At 34.0% G+C, this 18,085-nt stretch overlaps 1 protein-coding gene across 4 annotated transcripts in view; it reads left to right on the top strand.

Moving 5' to 3' along the window:
- The window catches only part of MINDY3 (MINDY lysine 48 deubiquitinase 3), a 102,367-nt gene that overhangs the window by 64,654 nt on the left and 19,628 nt on the right, over nucleotides 1-18,085 (top strand). For all 4 annotated transcript variants that reach the window (XM_027847957.1, XM_027847956.1, XM_027847958.1 and 1 more), the window contains one exon: nucleotides 12,559-12,631. In XM_027847957.1, coding sequence (XP_027703758.1) covers nucleotides 12,559-12,631 — 73 coding nt within the window. The remainder of the gene's footprint in view (nucleotides 1-12,558; nucleotides 12,632-18,085) is intronic.

The raw sequence follows: 18,085 nt of genomic DNA, 5'->3' as shown, positions 1-18,085 counted from the left end.
CTCCTGAGCTATAGACCCACATCACCAATTGTCTTCTTGGACATCTCATACAGGATGTCCCATTGGCATTTCAAATTTAGCATGTTCATCCATAGTAAGCAAATTGCTGGCTCCATCATAGAATCATCAGTTTAGAACTGGAGACTATCATAAAGAAAGTCCAATAATCAGCTAGCTTAAATTGGGAGATGTGATTGCTAAGTTGTTAGTGATCTTTGAAAGATTATGGAAAATCATAGAGGTACCATAGGACTAGAAAATGATAAATGTCCTCATTTTCCAAAGGGGAAGAGAATGAAATCAGAAAAGTATAAACCATTGAGCTTTACTTCATGCCCTATGTGAATTATAGATTTATCTTATCAAAGACATCCCCAGAGCAATGCATATAGTAGGCATTTTAAATGCAAGTTGCTTGAATAATTAGTATCCTGAAAAGAAAGTGGTGTTCAAAAGACTCTAGTACAACTTTTTCAAGAACATCTCATACTGGGACCAAATTTAAATGCTTTATTAATCAAAAAAAAAACATTTGTTCAGCATTTATTATGTTCAAGATACTGCACTCAGCAGTATCTTAGGATACAAAGAATAGCAAAAACAGTTTCTTCCTTCAAAGTACTAACAATAACTAAGTACAAGATACATATAAAGTAGATGGGAGGGAAAGTGAGAGGAGGCTGTAGAGAACTAGAAAGGTCTCCTGCAGAAATCAGGATTAGAGCTGAGTCTTGAAAGAAGCCAGAGAAGCTAAAAGATGGAGGTGAGTGCTGAGCAGAGCATTCTAGGCATGGGTGACAACTAGTGCAACAGCATAGAGGCAAGAGATGGTACCCTGTTTGAGCAGCAACAGATAGACCAGTGCTCAAGATTATAGTGTGGAGGGGAAATAGTAAGGACTTAAAACAAAGAGCTAAGATGGTTTGCAATGGAAAAACACTAGAGGCTTTGCTATTAAAAATGAGTAAAACTAGGACATATCTTTCTTTTGCAAATGATGTGATTGTATACTTAGGAAAACCCCAGAGAATCAGCAAAGAAACTAATTGACATGCTTCAGCAAGGTAGCAGGATATAAAATAAATCCACAAAAATCAGCGTTTCTAAACAGTACTAACAAAAACAAGGGAGAGGCAATAAAAGAAATTCCATTAAAAATAACAACAAAGTACATATAATTTGTGGGAGTTAATCTACCAAGACAATTTTAATCTTGAATACTACTACAAAACACTATATATAGAAATATTGTGAGACTTAATTGGAGAGCTATTCACTGCTCTTGGATGGACTGTGCCAATATAATCTAATAAATAACAATACAACCTAAATTAATTTGTATATTTAGTGCCCTATCAAACAAATTACTGATTAGAGACTTATAGAACTAAGCAAAATTTTAGCCACATTCATTTGGAAAAACAAAAAAAAATCTAGGATCTTAGGGGAAATAATGAGGAATAAAGTTTTGAGGAAGTGACATAACACTGTCACATCTCAAATTGTATTATAAAGCAGTGATCTTGAAAGCTTTCTGATACTGTTTAAAAACAAAAGAGCAGATGAGTGGAACAGACAACCTGAAAGACCTTTTATGTGAATAAAGTCAAAAGAGGAGAAAAGTTACATGCATCAGAAAATATAAAAATTAGAACTGAGTCAAATTTATAAGAATACAAGACATTCCCCAGTTGATAAATGGTCAAAGGATAAGAACAGGCAGTTTTCAGATGAAGAAATTAAAGCTGTTTATAGTCATATGAAAAAATGTTCTAAATCACTATTGATTAGAGAAATGCAAATCAAAACAACTCTGAGGTAACCACATCACACCTATCAGATTGGCTAACATGGCAAAACAGGAAAATAGTAAATGCTGGAGAAGATATGGCAAAATTGGAACACTGATACATTGCTGGTGGAGTTATAAACTGATCTAACCATTCTGGAAAGCAATTTGGAACTATGCCCAAAGGGCTATAAAAATGTGCATACCCATTGACCCAGCAATACCACTTCTAGGGCTGTATCCCAAAGAAATCATAAAAATGAGAAAAGGATCCACATGTACAAAAATATTTACAGCAACTCTTTCTGTGGTGGCAAAGAATTGGAAATTGAGGGAATGCCCATGAATTGGAGAATGGCTGAACAAGTTGTGGTATATGAATGTAATGCAATACTATTGTGCTGTAAGAAATGATGAGCAGGCAGACTTCAAAAAAACCTGGAAAGACTTATATGGATTAATGCAGAGTGAAATGAGCAGAACCATTGTACGCAGTAATGACCAAATTGTACAGTGACTGACTTTGATAGACTTAGCTTTTCTCAGCAATGCAAGAATCTAAGACAACTCCAAAAGACTCACGATGGAAAATGTTATCTTCATCCAGAGAAAAAACTTAGGAGTTTGAATGCAGATGGAAACATAGTATTTGCTCTCTTTTTCTTTGGTTGTTTTGTTTTGTTTCTTCTTTCTCCCACTAGTTCTAATTCTTCTTTACATCATGACTAATTTGAAAATATGCTTAATATGAATGCGTAAGTAGAATCTATATCAGATTGCACACTGTCTTGGGGAGGGGGAGAAAATTTGGAACTCAAAGTCTTAAGGAAGTGAATGTTGAAAACTAAAAATAAATAAATTAATTATTTAAGAAATAGTACAATGACTTCTGACAGAGAAATTATGGATTAAATATGAAGAATGAAAAATACATTTTTGAACATAGCTAATATGGAAATTTGTTTTGCTTAATTATGAATATCTGTTGCAAAGATTTTGCTTTTTGTATCTGGAAGGGAGGCAGGAGAGAAAACAAATGTTTGATAATTTGAAAAATTAAATAAAATGTAATTAAAAAGAAAAAGGTCGAGAAGTGAGAGAAGCTGGAAAAAAAAAAAGGAAATTATGAGCAGGCAGACTTCAGAAAAACCTGGAAAGACTTATATGAACTGATGATGAGTGAAGTGAGCAGAACCAGGAGAACATTGTACATAGTAACAGTCACATTGTACAATGACCGACTTTGATAGACTTATCTCTTCTTAGCAATGCAAGGATCTAACACAACTCCAAAAGACTCATGATGGAAAATGCTGTCTACGTCCAGAGAAAGAACTTTGGAGTGTGAATGCAGATCATAGCATATTATTTGCTCTCTCTTTTTTTTTCTTTCTTTTTTCTCATGGTTTCTCCCATTGGTTCTAATTCTTCTTTACAACATGACTAAAGTGAAAATAGGTTTAATATGAATATATATAGAGCTTTTATCAAATTGCATGGTGGAGAGAGAAGAGGAGAAAATTTGGAAGTCAAAATCTTATGGAAGGGAATGTTGCTAACTAAAAATAAATAAATAAAAAGGAAAACAAAATTTGAAATTCAAAATATGTAATGAATTGACATGATTATATGACACCAAAATTTATTCCCCAGTTAGTAATCAAAAGATATGAACAGGGGCAGTTAGGTGACACAGTGGATAGAGCACCAGCCCTGGAGTCAGGAGGACCTAGGTTCAAATCTGGCCTCAGACACATAACACTCACTAGTTGTGTGACTCTGGGCAAGTCACTTAACCCCAATTGCCTCACCAAAAAAAAAAAAAATAAAAAAAGATATGAACATATAGTTTCAAAAGAATTTCAGATTTTAAGTATCTGTGAAAACACATTCTTCTAATCACTAATAGAAATTAAACTTAAAACAATTTTGAGTTGTCACTTTAAGCCATATAAATTGGCAAATGTTAAAGATGGAAATAGTCAATAGCATTCTTATCCAGTTAGTAGAGCTGTGAAGTGATCGTTGGATCACTGGGTTCTAGTTCGTAATTATACGAGAAAAATGATTAAATCAGGAGTTTGTAATCTTTTTTTGTGTCATGGACCCCTCTCAGAAAAATATTTTTGTTTGTTTGTTTGTTTGTTTTAAGGCAGTTGGGGTTAAGTGACTTGCCCAGGGTCACACAGCTAGTAAGTGTCAAGTGTTTGGTCTGAGGCCAGATTTGAACTCAGGTCCTCCTGACTTCAGGGCCGGATGCCACCTAGCTGCCCCAGAAAAATATTTTTAAATGCATAATTACAAAGGATTACAAAGGATACCAGTTCCATTAAAATAGAGTTGTAAAATATTTTAAAACAAGTTAGTAGACCCCAAAATTAAGAGCCTATGCACTTAATTAAATTGTCCCTACTCTTTGATCCAGTGATCGTGGGAAGCAGGCACACAAAGATCCATCGTATAACAAAACAGTCATAGCAGCACCCTTTGTGGAAGCAAAGAACTGGAAACAAAGTGAATGCTCATCTAGTAAGTAGTAGTCAAAAAAACTATGAATTCATAGATTGTTACTGAGGAGTAAAGACTTATAAATATGAGGAATTCAGAGAAACATGAGAAGATTGTAACAGACTTAGTGAAAAAATCTAAACCAAAGAAACCAAGCTGAATGACTACAGCAATGTAAATAAAGTGATCACTAAAAGGACTTCAACTCTAAGTAACAGAAAAATGATAAAAATCTTAGAGAAAAGAAAAGAAAAGGTACTTTTTCCTCCAGAGTAGAAAAGTGGGGGGATTACTAGGGTGAAGTATATGCATTGTTAGATATATATTTTGTGTGTTACAGATGTGTTAATGTTTTACTTAATTTTCTTTGTTCTGTGTAGTACGATGGGAGCAGACTATAAAGGCAAAAGCCATCCACTAATATTCTAAATGTTAAAGAATGACGTACTGTCTTTAAAGAAACTTTGCTTACTTGCTTTTTTTATTATATTCATAGCAACCTGATTAAAAGGAACTGAGTTATAAGTTGACTCATTAGTTTGGTGAGAAATAAACAGAGTAACTAAACATTAGAATAGGTTATCTAGAGTAGTGAGACACTTCATCCCTGGATATTTTTAAAAGTAGGCCTTTTAAAAATTATGTAGGCATTTGTTTGGCCTGTGGCAAGGATTCCAGGTCATACTACCCTTTCAGCTACGTCGTTTTAGAATGTTTGGAAGTTCAATAAAAAAGCCAGCCTCATTTGGAGAAGACTTGAAAAGTTAAGGTCATCTGATGAAGATTGGGTGCAAGGAAGGAATTACATCAGATGGTGATAATGGTTATAATGTAATAATAAAAAGGCCTCTTCTCTGAATGGTTCTTCCTGCCCACTTTCTTCTTTACTGCAGCCTTACAGGGAGCTAGAAGCTTTACCCCTGCTACAGGAAAAATCCCAAGAATAAACTCTTTTCCTCTTTACTTATAAGTTACCATATACTGCAAGAGGACCCTAGACTAGTAGCCCACATTTGTGCTTGCTTTTGACAATAGTGTGGGAGTAAGACATCTTGCATTGCCTAATTTTTCCTGTACTGAGATGATAATATTAAAAAATTGGGTCAGATTGATGGTACAGTTTTTTTGTTGTCATTCAGTTGTGTTTCATTCATGTCCAACTCTTCGTGACTCCATTTGGGGTTTTCTTGGCAAAGACACTGGAGTGGTTTGCCATTTTCTTCTCCAGCTCATTTTCCAGATGAAGAAACTGAGGCACACTGGGTTAAGTGATTTGCCCAGGGTTACATAGCTAGTGTTTGTATTAAATTGTACAATACTGTGTGCTATATAATATAGTTCAGAACTATATTCTGTCTCTGAAAGTAGTACAGTAACCTAGTATATTATTCATTTTAATAACATCTATGAATATTAAATATGACTCAAATCACAATCTTTATTGTGGTTTAAAAATGTATTTGTATCAATCATTAAAGAGCATTATAATCAGGTAGCTATATTATCAAGTGAAATTTTATTTAAATAATAATACTTTAGGAACAGGGGGTGTTTTGTAATACTTCTTACTTCTTTTGTTTTGGTTTTTAATAATTTTAGAATCTTATCTCCCAAGTTAGAATGCAATTTCTATTATCATTCTTAAATTAAGGTTTTTAGTTTTCTTTGCTCAGAAACAGAATGCCATTGTTAAAGTAAAAAGGTACATCTGATAATGACTTTAAAGTGTTTGTGGATCATGAACTATACTGTCACTGTGGCTGTGAACTCGTCCAGACATTGTGGATGTCATTTTGGAATTATGTAGGAAAAATAACTAAACTGTTTATTCCCTTTGATCCACTATGTCGCTATCAGGAATATGCTCCAAGGTCAAAGATAGAATGTGGAAACATGCCATGGGAAGTCAGTAGATTTATATTGTTGTTAGCAGGTTTGACAGCTAGCTAGTTGCTTCGTTACCCTCAGTAGGAATATACCAACCTCCATCACTCTTCTCTTCTTCCTCTTGCCATTATTAAATGATTTCTCACCTAACATCACCTGTGCATCCATATATATCATTCTTGACTTTACATGAAAGCAGGTCTCTATGATCCTCTTTAGGAAGAGTTGCATATTTGTTTCTCAGTCCCTGTGCTTAGTGGTCCTTTCCTTTCCCCTTTGGGACAATCTTACAACCTCCTAACACAATGCTTCTTAAGAATTTTTTTCTTGGGGCAGCTAGGGGGCGCAGTACATAGAGCTCCAGCCTTGGAGTCAGGAGGATCTGAGTTCAAATGTGGCCTCAGACATTTGATACTTACTAGCTGTGTGACCCTGAGCAAGTGTCATTTAACCCCAATTGCCTCACCAAAAAGGGAAAAAAAATTTTCTTCTTTGTTTTCACATTACAATTATTTTTCAAGAAACACCTCCTTCCCCCTAATAACCGGAAAGAAGAGACTCCATTAGTCAATCAACTGCCAATTATTAAGCACCTCCTCTGCTGGGAATACAAATACAAAGAATGTAACATTCCCTACTTGCATGAAACTTTGCATTCTAATGGGGAGACAGAAAGTCCATACATAAATATATATGGGATAAGTGTAAAAAGAGTAAATATAGTCACATGTGGCACTTGAGCTGTTTCTAGGAGTCAGAGGTAAAGAGGGACTGCATTCTAAACATGTGACACAAAACTCCCCAGAGAGGAGCAAGTGTCCAAAAGGAGAGAGTAGTCCACATTGGCAGATGCAGCAGTTAATTGAGAAGGATGAGGACGAGAAAACACCATTTGAGGAAGATGCTCAGGCCAACCATCTCTTCGTTTCCCAGCTAGCTGCACTCTTCTTGGACTTCTCCTTCGAGTCCCTCCCCAAACCCCAGTAGCTCCCTTTCCCCTCCCTCTTTTCAACTTCCTTTTATGTGTTGTTTTCTCCCATTAGGTTATAAACTCCTTGAGGGGAAAAGCTGTCTTTCTTTTTTATATTTGTATCTACAGTGCTTAACACTGTGTTTGGCACACAGTAGGCATTTAACTGTCTGACTACATTTCATGCAGTCTGAGCCTTTCGTGGCAGTAACTCCTATGGAGAACTGTGCAGTTCTCCTTCTCTCACTCCCCCGCTCTCTTGCTCTCTCTCCTCTCCCTCTCACTCCATTTTCGTCTCTTTCTTTTCCCACCTCTCTTTCTCCTCCTTTCTCTCCCCTCTCTGTCTTTCCTCTCTTCCCTCTCCCCTTTCTGTCCTCTCCTCTCTCCTCCCTCTTTCTCTCTTCTTTTCCCCATCACTTTTGATTTAATCATTCTGTACCTATTCTCATAATTATTTGTATATTTCTCTTCTATACACATGATTATTTGTATATTTCTTTTCTATACACATCCCTCCCTTTCCCCACCCATCATTAGGTGTAGACTCTTTGCAAGTAGAGTCTGTGTTATAACTATCTTGTTTCCCCAGACGCCAGCACAGTACCTTCCACATAGTAGTAAATTCTTAGAAATTGTCCAATTAAATGGAAAAGAATTGGATAAATTATCTTCAGTGTTATGAATTCATAGAACTTTAGAACTGGAATGGACCGGGTCATTAAGATAAGAAAATTGTATTAATAAAAACATTTATTAATATTAACTTATTAAAGTTAAAGAAATTAATTTTAAGAAGTTTAGGGAAGTGCCTTTTAGAAAATCATAGGGAACAAAGAAGCAAATATTTTCTTATCTCATAATGCAATTTTGATTATTAAGAAGTGACAATAATAGTTGACTTTACTGTCTTTTATGTAAGTTGCATTATGTGAGGCCCATCCAATTAAAGTTCACAAGGCTTAGGGCTTAAATTTTGCATTTTGGAAAAAATTATGAAACTTCTGTTTGGGTTATTCAAGTACATATTTTTAAGATGTTTCATGCTTCTCTACTTCAGGTGGTACATTTGTGAGTTGTACTGTTCTCTTTTGAAAACAAAAAACCTAAGCTATTTTCAGAACTATTAGCTACAAAAGAATATTCAAGATACCCTATTTTAGAAGAATTCAAAATATTTTTGATAATCCTTTTTTTTTAATCTAGATTTTTATCTCTCCTTTTTCATTTCTTATCCCTTCACTTCCAACTTGTATTCCCCATGATTACCACTTTGTTAAACCTGATCTCTACTTCTTTCTTAACCAACCCAGAGGTTTTTTTCTAAGTCCTCATCATCTTCAGCTCTCTGGAGCATTTGACATTGTTGATCATCCAGTCTTTCTTGAAGGTTTCTCCTCCCTTGGCTTCTATATCATTTTCCTGGTTCTTTTCCAAACTCTTTGATAAATTCTTGTCTTTATTCCTTACTGACTCTTCATCCGTCACCCACTGTGAATATTACAAAATACTTGAGTGTCTACGATGATTTCTCTAATTTTTAAAAAAATTAAACCTCTGAACTGTGCAAACCATAGTGGGAAAATAATGTAATTCTTGCCCTGAAGGAACTTAGGTGCTTAGAGGGGAAATAAGATATGTCTACAGATAAATATAAAGCAGTGTAATGAAAGTAAAGAAGTCCAAACAAAATGCTACAAGTAATTTTAGTTAGAGGAGGTCATTTTGAGGCAGGAAAATCAGAGGGAAGGCTTTATGAAGGTGACTGTCCTGGTGTAGATATAACATTGCAAGTTATACAGTTATGTAAGATCCTTATGAATTCAGTCAGGATAAAATAAGGGAACACAGAGGTATAGTTTGGAATTTATAGCATATTAAGAGGAGAAGAATGGAATAAAGTTGAAAATGTGGTGTGGAGCCAGATTTAGAAAACCTTAAATGTCAGGCTTAGAGTGTGTTTTATTATCCTTTGAACATTGGAGAGCTGCCAAAGTGTTTTTGAGCAAGGAGCCATGGAGAAAGGCGTTGTAGTCAGAAATATGTATTGGGAATATTTTCCTGGCAACTTCTTTTTAAAATGGGTTTTTATTGATATATTTTGTTTTTACATTAGCTAGATTTCCTTCTTTGTCACTCTACCCAACAAGCTATCCCTTATAATGACAATTTTTTTTAATTAAAAAAGAAAAAAATTTAGTAAAACCAGTCAGTACATCAAAAAAAATCTGACATTATATGCAGTGCTTCAACACCTGTGAACTGCTTCCTTCCCCTCTGCAATGGATTAGGGAAGTTTTTTCTCATTACTTCTGTGGGGCCAGACTTGTTCTTTATAATTTCACCACATTCATTTTAATTGTTTGTGGTTATTCTTTCCATTTAAATTGTTGTAGTTATTGTGGATATTGTTTTCCTGGCTCTCCTTACCTCTATTTCGCACCAGTTCATATAAATCTTCCTATGTTTCTCTGAAGTCATCATGCTCATTATTTCTTAGAATACAGAATTATTCTATTAAATTCATCTACCACAATTTATTTAGCCATTTCCCAACTGATTGACATCTACTTTGTTTCAAGTTATTTGGTGCCACAAAGAGTACTGCTGGAGATATTTTGGAATATATGGAACTTTTCTTTTTGTCAGTGTCCTCCTAGTATATACACTTAACCATAGAATCTTTGAGTCAAAGAGATCTAAATATTTTTAGCCACTTTATTTGCATAATTACAAATTTATTTCCAAAATGGTTGTACTAATTCACAGCTTGACCAAAAATGTATCAATGCACCTAGCTTTTCACAACCCTAGCAGCATTGACTATTCCCATCTTTTGATGTCTTTGCCAGTTTGTGGTGTGAGCTAAAACCTCTGGGTTTTTCCTGTTTGCTTTCTCTTATTAATAGTGATTTAGAGCATTTTTTCATGAAGTTGTTAATAGTTTGTAAGTTTTACTTTGAGAACTGTTTGTTCCTATCCTTTGATCATTATTTATTAGGGAATTTTGGTCTTCTAGGCAGAGGCATAGGTAGTAGGTGGCATAGTAGATAAAGCATTGGGCCTGGAGTTAGAGACTTCCTAGCAATGTGACTCTGGGCAATTCACTTGACTTCTGTTTGCCCCAGTTTTGTTTGGTTTTTTTTTTTTTGGTTTTAATAATAGCTCTACCTTCCTGGGTTATTGTGAGGATCAAATGGGATAATATTTTTAAAGCATTTAGCACAGTGCCTGGCATACAATATATACTTAAATCCTTCCTTCCTTCCTTCCTTTTTTTCCTTCCTTCCTTCTTTTTGACGATCTGTCTGTATATTTTGGATATCAATCCTTATCAGAGATATTTGATAAAAAGATTTTTCTTCCATTCTACTTCCATTCTTACCTTAGATTTTATTTCTGTAAAAGCTTTTCTTTTTATGTAATAATAATAACTATCTCTTTTATCTTGTGCAATTATCCCTATCCCTTATTTGGCTAAGAATTCATATCCTACCCATTGCTATGAATGATACATGATCTACTTCTCAAATTTATATTTGTATTTTTTTAATTATTACTAGAATTACAAAGAGTATTACAAAAAAAATTTTTCAAGTAAAAATAGGTATACTGGATATTTAAAGTCATTTCTTACCATATTCACATTTATGTGTAAGTAAATATGGTAAACTTAATTTTCAAAATATCCTATGTGCAGTTGAAGGATTTTAGCATAACTTATTCCAATCAGTAGAAAGATTGTTGAAGTAATTAAGAAAGTCATGGTCTGTGCCAGTAACTGAACAAGAAAATGGAAAATAAATTAAAAGTTTTAAGTAATTTTTATAGGGAAAAATGAGATTAATTCTAACAACTTGTTAGAATAATTTAAAGAATAGTATTTATTTGAGAATAGAAGAGAGAGCATTTCAGAGAAAACTTGTTGTTGCTTAAACAGTTTAATTATTCAGTCACTAAACATTTTATTCCAGGTCCTATGCCAAACACTTAGCATACAAAGACAAAAGTGAAAATAGCCTCTGCCTTTGAGAAGCTTACAGACTAGCCAGAAGAGACTCTGTGTGTGTGTGTGTGCACGTGTGCGTGTGTGTGTGTGTGTGTGTGTATAGAATAGATAGTGGGTGAATGATTTGAGGGGGGGTGACACTGGAAGCTGGAGAGATCAGGAAAGGTAACACTCATCATCTGTAATTTATTAAGAGCTCTACCTGCATATAGTAATTTGCTAGATATTCTCAGAGTAAGTTAAATTGACACTTGTAAATTCCCAAAAGATAGTAAAAAAGAAAACAGCTAAAACTGATATAAGCCTTTTTTTTTTTAAAACCAAACCTGTAATTTCATTGTTGTAGTAATATGCTCTTGCTGTGGAATTTTCTCTATCAGTGCAGATTGGCATCTTCTTTAAAACTTAGAGTCTTAGAAAACTGCTTGGGGTATTGAGAAATTAGGTAACTTCACTAACGTCACACAGCTAGCATGGGTCAGAGTTGGGACTTGGACATAGATCTTTAGATTCTTGGGGCCAGTTCTCTATCCACTACACTTCCTGCCTCACCTAGACCTGTATAAGAGAATATAAAGTGACTTAGACTGTAAGTCAAAAGTGAATTGCCAAGCTGTATCCATAGAGGGAGTTTCCAATACTGAGAATGCCCTTATATATATAACATCACAAATCTGCTGCCTAACCACTAACTATTTCCCCATCCCCTCCAAAAAGAAAGTGTGACTGAAGAATCATAGGTGAAGTACCAAATGTCTCATTTGAAAGTTTGGTAAAATGGTTATGTATATTGTAATGGGGAAGTTTGTTTTGGAAGATGAACAACTGTTTTTATCCTAACTAATTGTAGTTGATTATAAGACATTCAGATTAACATATCTGGTAGGCAACATCATGTTGTAAGAGTTGGTGGATCTGAAATGGATCTTGATTTAATGGGTTTTTCAACTTTTTATCAGTCATACAGTACACCATGCCATCTACTATTCTGAACAGAAATATAAGTATATATGTTTCTATATTATACTGTTCATTTGTAGAAGAAGTACTTGAATGTCAGTAATGAACATTTTGAAGGCTGGGACATATTTCAGGTTGTGCTTCTTGCTTCCCAGTAAATCAGTACTGTCAACCAAGTATTTGCTGTTGCTGTTGACTATAGTCTGTTTAGTTGTGATAAAGAAATTGTATAGTTTACTTTTGTTTAAGTTAATTGCTTTTCAGATGATTTTTATTATCCTTATTTGTATACTGTTGTATCTCTCCATTGAAATATAAGCTCCTTGATAGCAGGGATTTTTTTTTTTTTTTGCATCACTGTCACCTCACATGGTGCCTTGTACAGATGTGTGTTTGTTGAATTGAATTGATTGCATTTGAAAATTTTTATCTTTTCAGGATATGGCCTTAGTTGCCCCTGAAGCTCCTTCAGAGCAAGCCAGGAGGGTTTTTCAAACATATGATCCTGAAGGTAAGAAACTCCATTGTTTCCATTTTTTTTGATGACTTCATCTTTCTATATCCCTACACACACACACACACACACACACACACACACACACTCACTCTCTCTCTCTCTCTCTCTCTCTTTCTCTCTTTCTCTCTCACACACACAAACACACACTCTCACACTGTCTTCCCCCATCGATATTCAGCTCAGTCTTATTGAAAAGATTTAATAAATTGTTAAATTGAATAAAAAGGAAAATGTACTCCTGAAAAGTAGAAAATAGAACAGAGAAAAAGACTAACACTAGCCAAATACTAATTAGGTGAAAATTTTATTGTGGGATAAACAATCATCAACAAACCTGTATATTTCAATGCACAACAAAGAAGGCTGCATATGAAGCTGTACAATTCTGCTACATACTTGTTTTCAGATGTGTGTCAAATTTAACATAATAGTAACAAGATTGCCCTGAGTTTCTTTTTTGTTTTCTTTTGTATGTAATTAAGATGTTTTAGTGATACTCTTTTGTTTTGCATTGCTGTCAGTATCTACTTACCTCTCTTCCTCTAAGTAGAAGACCTGTTCAGTTGTAACGAATACAGTTAAGGAAAACAAATCAGCACATTGGTCTTATTCTGTGCCTTTAGTCTGTCACCTCTCTACCAAGATGTGGATAAGTCACTTAAAGTCTTGATTGTTTTCTAATTCGATCAGAATTCTATAATCCTTCAGTTATTTTCCTTCTCTATAGTTAACATTAAATTGTTCTGTCCTAATTCTGCTCATTTCATTCTGAATCATTTCACAAGTCTTCCCAAGTTTCTCTGAATTCATCCTACTCATTTCTTAAGATGCAGTAATATTTCATTACATTCATATATTATAATTTCTTCAGCCATTCCCCAATTCATTAGCATACACTTTGTTTCCAATACTTTGATACAACAAAAAAGACTGCTACTAATATTTTTGTGTGTATCTACCTTCTCTCTTTGACCTCCATGGTTATATGCCTAATGATGTTATCACTGGATCCGAAGATACTCACAGTTTGGTGACTTTATGGCACCACAGGAATACTAATCTCCAGGTGTTCTTACATCAGACCTTGAAATAGCTCATGCTGATTGTTCTCACTACTCCAACTTGAAGGCCATATTTGTGTCTTTATACTTTCAAAGGGCAGCAAGTCAGCAATAGGTTGTTAAATTTGAGAATGAGCTGTCTGTATTTTTTTTTACCATAATATCATTGGTTATAAAATATCTTTATGACATTTCACTTTCTACAATAGTTGGACCAGTTCACAACTCCACCACACCTCCATCAGTGCCCCGTCCTTCTACAGTCCCTGTACAATTGCCATTTTCCTCTTCTGTCATCTTTGTCAATCTTATGGATATGAGATGGAACCTCAGAATAATTTTAATTTACACATTTCTTATTAGTGATAATTTGTAGCATTTTTTTCATTATTGTTGTTGATAACTTCCACCTGGTTATTTGAACTTATTCATATCCTTCTATTTATCTATCTAGGAATAGCTCTCATTTTATACTTGTGTGAATTCTAGACATTTATCAGAGAAATTTGTTTTAAAGGTTTTTTTTTTCCCAATTAACTATTTATCTTTTCGTCCTATTTTCATTTTACTTGTTAGAAATTCTTTGTTTTGGGTAATCAGAATTAACTATTAAGTTCATACTAGGACTCTTACTTTGGTCACAGTCTGAAAAGAAAAATACTACCTTCTGAATTATATGTTGTCAATTAACATTTTATTCATGTATTACAAATTCCAAACTGCAGATTTTAAGTGAGCAGTTTATAAACTCAAAATTTCAGAAAGAAATTATATAAATTAAATTTTATATGAAATATGGTCACATCAGAATTAATTTATTTAAATTTGCTAAATATTCAGTGTATTATATCTATATTTGATCTGAAAAAGATATTTCAAAATGACCTCTGGTGTTATGCAAAAGTGTTATTACTTAGAAGACATTTGCCAAACTGTATATGAATGTATTGTGCCATAAAAAGATGATGAGAAGGACAAATCCAGATAATTTGTGTGATTCATATGAACTGGGGAAATTTATATGAACAGATGCATTGAAATGAGCAGAACCGGGAGAAAAATATATTACAATGATGACAACATTGTAAAGGAAAAAATTATAAAAGACACAAGAACCATGATTGACGTAATGACCAAGCACAGATCTAGATGACTGACAGTAGATCATTCCCAATTTATAGAAGGGAGATGATGGGCTAAAGGTACAGAAGGAGATAGACTTTTTCCAGACACAGCTATTATGTTAATTTGTTTCACTTGACTTTTTTATAACAAGGGAGGGTTTGGGAGATCTGGCAGAGAGGGAAGAGCCTCTAGGAAGAGGAGCAGATGGTGATAAGGGTACAAAGGAAAAAGAAAAGAACATCAATGAAACCTTAAAAAGGAAGTAAAAGAAGGTAGTTCAGGAAAAAACAAGCAGGGCCAATAGTGCAAGTGCTGTGTTAAATTTAATATATACCTTTAAAAAGGCTACAATAGAGAGTCATTATATCATGTGCAATCCTTTTTTCTGTTCTTTATGGAAAGTTCACATTTTTTTGAGTCATTGTTAATAAAAAAGAATTTTTTTCAAGTAAATTCCCCTTCTTAACAGTGTCACCAATATCCTATGCATTTGCCAGATTCACAGTGTTAGGTATTATTTAGTACTTCTTTCATCTTCCGTGTCCATTTTTTCCTAACCTAAAGCTTTAATCTCATGGATATTCCTATCCCAGATCCTATTCTTATCTTCTTATCTTAAAGCCACAAAATATTTTGGAAAGAATCCTAGACTTAGAGTACAATTATATGGGTTTGAATTCTAGCTTGGCCACCACTTACTAGTTAAACTTTGTTTTCTCATCTGTAAAATTCATGTAGTAGTTATGCTTTAAGTACCTAAATAAGTTGTTAATACAATCAAATGAGATGGTGTACATGGAAGGTCTTCGGAGCATGGCATAATATTAAGTGTGAGCTGGTTACTTGAAAGACATCATTGACATCCATTGAAAGGATTAAATTAAAAACCTTAACGCTTAGAATTTTAAAATTAAAAACGTTGGTACTTATACTCCCTGACATACTAAAAATCTCACTTACCCTTGTGAGTAAAGATGTAATAGGAATTTTATATTGTATGATTTAGAATCAGTTACTGAAGAGTTAATTGCTGCTGTGAATGGATTATTGTATCTCATCCCTAATAATCCCTCCTACATTTCCTAACTTAAAATAAAAAGTTAAAAAATAAGCTTTCCCCCCCATTCAAATGTTATAATGTTTTTACTTAGCCATGGGTGAGATGGTAAATTCTGTTTTAAAAAAAATTAGAACATTCAGTTACATTTTTGTACACATGACTCATTGAATTCCTTAACCTTCTTAGTAATTCTTCTAGATGCCCCTTCACTAAATCAGTTAACTCTTTTGTCATTCAGTCACCAACATTTATTGAATAACAGTAAAAAAAAAAATTGGATATAGACATCATGGAGGTTATATCATGGAGACCAAAAATATAATCTCATATTAAAAATTCAAGTGATATTGTAGAGAATTAAAAACTTAGAACCCACAAGAAGGGCAATAGTATTGACAGTGATATGGATATTGGAAAGAGGTTCCTTTTTTAGAAATAATTTTAGCTTCAATAGGTTAAATTTCAGGTGTCAGAAGGTCTACTCTGAAAGTATTTTGGCAGTTAGGTGGCTCAGCAGATAGAATGCCAGACCTGGAATTAGGAAGACCTGACTTGAAATCCATTCCTAAACATTTACTTGCTGAGTGACATTGAGTAAGTCACTTAATCTGTTTGCCTCAGTTTCCTGAGCTATAAAATGAGGATGATAATAATAACATCTGCTTCTCAGGGTTGTTGTGAAGATAAATGAATAATATTTGCAAAGGTCTTGGTATAGTGTCTGGCACATAATAGGAATTATGTAAGTGTTTATTTCTTCCCTTCTACTTACATGAAAAAGCATGGGATGTTTTGTAGCTATGTAGAAGTGTAGATATGAGATAGAATATGGAAATGTAGCTGTGAAAGTCATCTGCATACGAGTGATAGTTAGCTCTTGATTATTTTTGCATTGAATTTTCCAAATTATATATGAAGGGAAATCTTAGCTCTAAGACTTCATCTCTCTTGCCTTCTCAGTGCTTTCTAACTCACTGGACCTGAAGGAGCCACATATTCCTTATTACCCACTGTCATTTCAGATCCTTGCTCTGCCTTTATCATTCAAAAACATCCTCTTCTTTGAGCTTTATACAATCCTATTATAGCATTCATTTCCATTTGTTATCACTGCCATGTCATGACTTCCATGATACTCTCATTTTTCACAGTGACTCTCTTCTCTCTATTTCCTAACATCTTTGGTGACGTTAATATTCATAGATAACCCTTACTTCTCAATCCTTAAGAAACTCATTTTACCTCCAATGATGGCAAGCTTCTTCAATTGTTTTCCCTTCTTTAATCTATCACCTGCCAGAATATTCATCCACAGTCATAGTTCTGACCACGTCCTTCTTAAGCTCAAAAACCTAAGCAATAAAATGTAGGTTCTTTGACAAGATCTATTTCATTTTTGTCTTTGTATCTATAATGATGAGAAAAAATATATAGTGGACAGTTGAGACAACTCAATCCTAGCCTAATTTTAAAAGTTATGAAATTCATGAAAAAATGTGTAACAAACACAGAAATGACATCAACATCTATTGCAGTAATTTTATACAGAAGTTTAACTGATAGGAATCCATTGCCATAAAAAGGAGATCAAAAAGAGCCTTAAAAGCCTTAGTCAGAAAACACCTGACTTCCTTTCCAAGAAGAGATGATTGTCAAAGGCAACATACATAAATATATAGATATGTAATATATATGTATATGCATGTGATATCCACGCACATACATAGTTTCATAGATTCACTTACACACATATGAGTAGGAGAATAGGCCAAATGACCATTGAGAAATTTCAGAATTAGTTTAATGACCCCCCCCCAAAGCCTTTCCTTGGAGGGGGAAACCTATTTTTTAAAAATTGACAGGTAAAATTTTATCTATAATTAAATCTTAAATACTAATCTTCCTAATTGTGGAGGTTTAGCAGAGATTTTAAGGAAGCCAGGAAACCCAGAAGGCAGAAGTGAGGAGAGAGACCATTCCAGGTATAGGAAAACAGAGTCAGGAGATGCTGTCATATGTAAAAAAAAAACAAGTAACTCAAGTTATTTGAGTTCACAAAGCACATTTCTGTATATTTTTTATTGATTCTTATAGCAGTCTTACCAGATTGGGAGAGTTTATTATCTTCATTTTATAGTTGAAATTCCAAAGTGACTTGTCTGAGGTCACACAGCTAGTAAGTAATAATTCTGTGACATGCAA

This window comes from Vombatus ursinus, unplaced genomic scaffold (assembly GCF_900497805.2).
Source record: "Vombatus ursinus unplaced genomic scaffold, bare-nosed wombat genome assembly UNPS02005459.1, whole genome shotgun sequence".
NCBI classification, from domain to species: Eukaryota; Metazoa; Chordata; class Mammalia; order Diprotodontia; family Vombatidae; genus Vombatus; species Vombatus ursinus.
Note: the sequence above shows the minus strand (reverse complement) of the source record. Positions and strands in the feature narration are given on the sequence as shown.